Raw genomic sequence first — 6,697 nt, forward strand, 5'->3', positions numbered from 1 at the left:
CGCATTCGTGTCCAATACATTTGTTTAAGAGATCTGCATGTTCTGCAGGTTTAACATGTGCAAAATCCCTATAAAAGTGATGGGTTCTTGGTTTCCATAGCTCAGTGTTAAGCCACCGACACGCAATACAGTTACGCCAAGACTGACTGAAGCACAATGCAACAACGCCATTGGTCGCTTGGAAGCAGGCGAATCTCGATCAGATGTTGCCAGAGCTGTGAATGTCCACCCAAGCACCATCACAAGGCTATGGAATCGTCACCAACAACATGGATCAACTTGTGACCGTCCACGATCTGGCAGACCTCGTGCAACCATGCCCGCACAAGATCGCTACATCTGGTTACGTCACTTTCGGGATAGGACCACCACTGCGACGTCTACTGCCTCAACCATACCAGGGCTGCGTAGGATTTCCGATCACACCATACGCAACCGTCGACGAGATTCTTAGGCCCCATGTGCAACCATCATGGTGAACGTCAACGACGTTTTTCAACATGACAACGCCCGTCCTCACACAGCCCGACTCACCACTGTCTTCTTGAGACACCACAACATCAAAGTCCTTCCCTGGCCCTCCAGATCACCAGATTTAAACCCCATCGAACATCTTTGAGACGAGTTGGATCGACGTCTGCGACGGCGACAACCTCAACCGCAGACTCTACCTCAGCTTGCAGCAGCTTTGCAGGCTGAGTGGACAACCATTCCACAGGATGTGATTCGTCATCTCATCGCTTCCATAGGTAGGAGATGCCAAGCAGTTATTGATGCTCACGGGGGGCATACTCGTTATTGACGTTGAGTGACGTTAAACTTCAACTAGTGAGCGTGGACTTCGCCTTTGCAGACTTTGGATGTTCAGCAGTGGATGTGCAAAGTTTCACACAAGTCATAGAGAACTACTCGGAATAAACTTGTTAACAATATGTCTCAAATTTTGCCTTTTGCGTTTCTTTTTTTGAAGAGTATATATATGCATTAAATTCTACACCTGCATTTGTAATAAATAAAGGGAATTTTATTAATTAAACCTCAAATTACATCCAAATAAAGTCAAAATGGTTGATAATTATTTTGAAAAGTTTTAATGTCAAAGTCTTTTTCATAAACTTGAGAATTTTCTTTTTTATGAACCGTAGTATTTACTTCTTCCTTTTTTATATATTATTTCCCAATACTTATGACGGTGTTACCAAGAGAACTTTTATGACATCTACGCACGTAATTCGAATGACGCCTCGATATTCCGCTGATCTGCTATCACACTGTGATAGAGGGCGCTGAATTAATTAAGTTACCGACACTCATTTTCTTTTTACCCGTGGAACTTTTTGATTGGTTAAATGTGATTGCGGTTTCGGTGGGTAATATCAGCAACAGCGCCTGAAAGTAACTGGTAAATAAAACCAGAATACAAGGTTGGTTTGGGTATTACAGTGGGATTAGCTGTTGGCTGAATTTTTGTGTATACTGTTACACTGAGTGTGAAATTGGAAATTTTTGATACGTAATATTTATCGACATAAACTTTTAAGATTTAATAGTACTAGTAGGACTAAGACTTTGTATTTTATCATTATCTGATTGCTTGATCACAATCAAGTACAAATAAGGTTAGGGTTCGCCACTATTTTAATGCAGTGCAATTTGATTCCAATTTAGTACTTACTTTTGTATTGATAGTATAATTAATTTGGTTTTCGTATATCGATTATTATCCGTATTTATAAAGCTAGGCTTAACGTTAGCAATATTTAATTAAGTAATTAAAATTTAAATATGAGATTAAAATATCGTTACGTTATAGGTAGTATTAAGTGAAACAGTGTGGAGGTGCGACTATAGCAATGTGGTCCTACTGTTAAAATATTAACACCATCAGTGTTAACTTTAATAGTTTAACGTAACTAAAAGAGGGTAAATTAATTTAATAACTTTATTAGTGTACAATACTAACAGTTTATTTGTTTAGTAAAGAATTCACATATTACTAAAACCAGTTATTAATAATGTTTTTGCTTATATGCATATAATGTTTTAATCTTTTCACTTTCAAAATTGTAAGTCCTGTTTTACTCGTGTCAAATAAACTTGTACAAACGAAAACTGAATAATTTTAGTATTGTCACTGAAAATAATGGTTTTTCTAACTTTGTATTAATATTTATCAGTAGCACTTCTGTTGTAACACGAAGACAAAATCATCTGTTCAGCTTTTCATGTCAACATAAATATATTGCAGTTCTGGCAGTATTAGTTAAGTTTTAAGATACGTAAAAAATATACTTAGTGTTATCATTACTGTGCAGTATTGAGTAACTGTAGTATCTATCATAACCAAATTTTGGTGGAAAGGTAGTAATTTTATTTACTTCATTTGTTATTATTTTAAATTGGAAGAAAAGCTTTCATCTTCAGTGGAAACTCTTGAAGATGTCTTTTTTTTATTTTAATGATTGTTAATATTGTATATCCATAGATTCTACTAATACTAAAACAACTAAAATTAAAGTATAAGGTATAGTTTTTTGCTTTTTTTATCAAAGAAATGACCTTTTTATTACATCAGTTGCCTAGATAATTTTCTAAACTTCAGCAAGATATTCTCTTAACTTTCTCCTTTCAAGTGAAAAATTCTTAACCTATCCCTTTTAAGATAATTCAGCCATCCTTAGAATCATCATAGTAGCAGTCATGTAAATTCTTTTCAATAAATCTGTAAGACCAGAACTTGTAACTTGTCTCAAGGTAACACTCCTGACTTATAATCAGTATTTGAGAATCCTTGATTATGATATTGACTTGAGTTATAAGAATATTTTTGGGGCTTTTGAATCTAATTTTATTTTTCTTTCAGTTCAAAATGCAGATTTTTGTAAAAACCTTGACAGGAAAAACCATTACGTTAGAAGTAGAACCCAGCGACACTATTGAGAATGTAAAGGCAAAAATTCAAGATAAGGAAGGAATTCCTCCAGATCAGCAAAGATTAATTTTTGCAGGAAAGCAGTTAGAAGATGGTCGTACATTGTCAGATTATAACATTCAAAAAGAATCCACATTACACTTAGTCCTGCGATTACGTGGTGGGATGCAAATATTTGTAAAGACATTGACAGGCAAAACTATTACTCTAGAAGTTGAGCCTAGTGATACCATTGAAAATGTAAAAGCCAAAATCCAAGATAAGGAAGGAATACCCCCTGATCAGCAAAGATTAATTTTTGCAGGAAAGCAGCTAGAAGATGGTAGAACACTATCAGATTACAACATTCAGAAAGAGTCTACCCTTCACTTGGTTCTTAGACTTCGTGGTGGTATGCAAATATTTGTAAAAACTTTAACAGGCAAAACTATTACTCTAGAGGTTGAGCCTAGTGATACCATTGAAAATGTAAAAGCCAAAATCCAAGATAAAGAAGGAATACCCCCTGACCAGCAGAGATTAATTTTTGCAGGAAAGCAGTTGGAAGATGGTCGCACATTGTCAGATTATAACATTCAAAAAGAATCCACATTACACTTAGTCCTGCGATTACGTGGTGGGATGCAAATATTTGTAAAGACATTGACAGGAAAAACTATTACTCTAGAGGTTGAGCCTAGTGATACCATTGAAAATGTAAAAGCTAAAATTCAAGATAAGGAAGGAATACCCCCTGATCAGCAGAGGTTAATATTTGCAGGAAAGCAACTAGAAGATGGAAGAACACTATCAGATTATAACATCCAAAAAGAGTCCACTCTTCATCTTGTTCTACGTCTACGTGGTGGTATCTAGAATCTCTTGCAGAAATTCCCTGACAAGAATTGAGTTTTGCAGAAGAGACATTTTGCCAAGGGTGGGAGTGAAGATGTGAAAAATTGTTTACAGCGTTATTACACTACATTTAAGTAATAAATTTTAAGTTGCTTTTTCAAAATGGTTATTTTGCTTCCAACATATGTAACCTAGGAATGCTTGTACAGAAATATTTGTATTAACCTTCATTATGCTCAGATTTAGCATAATTAATATTGGCAACCTTTTGACTGTATAATCACAATAAACATTTTTCAAACCAGGAGCATCTTGTGACTGCTTGGTGTTACATTTTTAAGAAAAATGCTATGAAAATATAATAAATTAAACAACATTATGATTTTAGTATATGAAGACGTTAGGTATTGATTTTAATGAAAACTTTGTCACATAACTGTTTAGACTCAAATTCTAAGAATTTGAGTGAAACATTTCATCTGCTACACTCAATGCTAACAAGGCCTTTTGCTCAATAGTAGGGTTCTTCAAGTTGGTTGTCACACAGTTCTAAATTCCGAGTTAAAAGCTTTGGTAGGAATATCTTTGACCAAACACTTGTTATTGATAATAGTATATTGCAGGTTTTATATTTATTGCTGAACTACCTTGTCATGAAGACTAGTATAACATGTTTTGGGACATCATTGGACGAGGTTGTCCATTTTGGTTATTCCCTTCTGTAAACCATGGTATTTCAAACTGCTCTGCAGAGCCCTTGGGCTCTGTGAGGAATGTTTAGAATGTTAATAGTTTTTCCTAAAGCTATAAAATTTAATCTGAGTATGCTATACAAAAAAAAAAGTAAAATATATCTAATATAAGATGCTTGCAACATTTTGGGCCTTTTAATATTTTATTCAGCTTAGGGGAATTCTTGCAGTGAAAGTGTTAATACAATTTCAATTAACTTTTTTGCTTCAGGTGGATGAATCATCAGATGTTGCTTGTGTTTGTTTGCTATATTCACAAAGCTAGTTTTGAAGAAGACATACTAATTTGCAAATCTTTGCCTATTCAAACAATAGGTGAGAAAATATTTAAACTGATTGATTGATTTATGGAAGAACATGAGATCCAGTGGTAGGTTTGCTGAAGTATTTGTACTGATGGGGCTGCAACTATGACTGGAAAAATTCCAAGCTTATTGGCACATGTAAGAAAAGAGAAACACCCCAATGCTGAGAGTATCCATTCCTATCTTCATCATCATGCACTTCCAGTGAAATGAATGCCAGAAGACTTGAGAGGTATTGGGCGATGGTATCAACCATAACTCCAAATATTGAACTACATTGTGAACAAAAGCAAGTCCATCTGAGCCACTAATAAATAAGTACACTGTACTTTTACTGATACAAATTTTGCAAACAAATCTTTGAAGTAAATTTTTCTTTAAATATTTATATTTTTAATAAATTTATTCTAAAAGCTTAAGGAAACTTTATCTGGTGCTAGTGATAAATTGTTTTATTATAAAGGCTACAGAATGTTTTTTCTTTGAGGTGAAGCTCTGCAGGTCTACAAAGTTTGGTTAACCCCTGTTTTAAACTATTAAATAAATATAAACATTAATGCCAGTCTTTATCATTCATATACTTCAACTTGGTGTTTCCTAGCCCTACTATTCTCACTGTTTAGTATTAAAAAGGATTATGCACCAACACTGAATTCCTTTTACAATCTTAAACATCTCAATTCAGACCCTTCATAATTTTTTTTTTTTCAAGAGAAAATTTTGGAGATTTTAACCTCTCCATCCCAGGCACCATTCTATTAACCCTTCCCAACAATTCAATGTCTTACCTAAGGAGAGGAGTCCAAGACTGAGCACAATATTCCAAATATGGTCTAACCAGTAATGTTTTCAATATTTCTGTAAATACTACCTAAAATTTTATTTGCCCCCATTAGTAACAGCACATTGTTTGGATGGCTTTAGAGACTGATTAATTATTATACCAAGATCATCTTTCTTTCATGACACTGGTAAGGTTATTCCCATCTAAGTTATACTTACAATTTAAGTTATGATAACCCATGTGCATTATTATGTATTTATTATAATTAAAACCCATTTTTCATTTGCTCAACTCACTAAATGATCTAAATCCTGTTGTAAATTAGCAGCACCATCTTCACAGCTAAGAATACCTTAACATCATTTGTACATTAAAGTAATTTATTGATCATTTATGTATTGGAAAAAGAGCAAAGTTCATAAAAACTGAAGTACCCTACTTGCAACATTAATACATTTCAACTAAACTTCATTTGTAACAATTCTGATTTCTTCCACCCAGTCACTTCTCTATTTCAATTTGCTAATTTATTACCCATACCAATAGATAACTTTTTTACAAGCTTTTTATGTGGCACCTTGTCAGATGGTTTCTTAAAATTCAGATACACCAAATCTACACCTTTACCCTGATCTACATAAGCAATAACCTTTCCAAAGATTTGTAAGGCAAGGTTTTTCCCTTATAAAATCATAGTGACCATCACATAAAATTCTAAAAGTTAACTGACTACAAAGCATCTTGCATAATTCTCCCAAAATTGATATGAGACTAATATGTCTATAATTACTGGGACAAATTTCATCTTTGGAAAGAGGAGTTACATGAGCTAATTTTCCAGTCTTCTGGTATCTGGCCTTTATTCAAGGACTGATAAAAATAGCAGAAAGTGGTTCACACATTCAATCCTTAACCTCCTTCAAAACCCTTGGGAATATTTCTGGCCCAGGAACTTTATCATTCTTTAAACGTTTCTTTGCCAGCTCAGAATTAATGCAGTCAACCTGTTTCCATCTATTTGCTTTTTCTTCAGTTTTTCCAAAGATTTAAACAGTATCCTACACCTTCAAAAGTTGATAGATGGAAATAA

At 34.1% G+C, this 6,697-nt stretch overlaps 1 protein-coding gene across 5 annotated transcripts; it reads left to right on the plus strand.

Moving 5' to 3' along the window:
• The first annotated feature begins 1,217 nt into the window (after nt 1–1,217).
• On the plus strand, nt 1,218–4,073 carry LOC143241088 (polyubiquitin-B). Of its 5 annotated transcripts, XM_076484612.1 has the most exons (3): nt 1,431–1,619; nt 2,181–2,361; nt 2,864–4,073. In XM_076484612.1, exon 3 carries the CDS (start codon nt 2,870–2,872, stop codon nt 3,785–3,787), a length of 918 nt encoding a protein of 305 aa, XP_076340727.1. In that variant the 5' UTR covers nt 1,431–1,619; nt 2,181–2,361; nt 2,864–2,869; the 3' UTR covers nt 3,788–4,073. The 5 variants fall into 5 exon arrangements, with proteins under 5 accessions (XP_076340726.1, XP_076340730.1, XP_076340725.1 ...); XM_076484611.1 differs by lacking the exons at nt 1,431–1,619; nt 2,181–2,361 and adding an exon at nt 1,218–1,424; XM_076484615.1 differs by lacking the exon at nt 2,181–2,361 and having other exon boundaries at nt 1,408–1,513.
• The last annotated feature ends 2,624 nt before the right edge of the window (nt 4,074–6,697 follow it).

The sequence above is a fragment of the Tachypleus tridentatus genome, chromosome 13 (assembly GCF_004210375.1).
Source record: "Tachypleus tridentatus isolate NWPU-2018 chromosome 13, ASM421037v1, whole genome shotgun sequence".
In the NCBI taxonomy this organism is placed as follows: Eukaryota; Metazoa; Arthropoda; class Merostomata; order Xiphosura; family Limulidae; genus Tachypleus; species Tachypleus tridentatus.

What these genes read in the sequence shown, in the direction of transcription:
- LOC143241088 (XM_076484611.1), top strand. Translation starts at nt 2,870, where the DNA reads ATGCAGATTTTTGTAAAAACCTTGACAGGAAAAACCATTACGTTAGAA.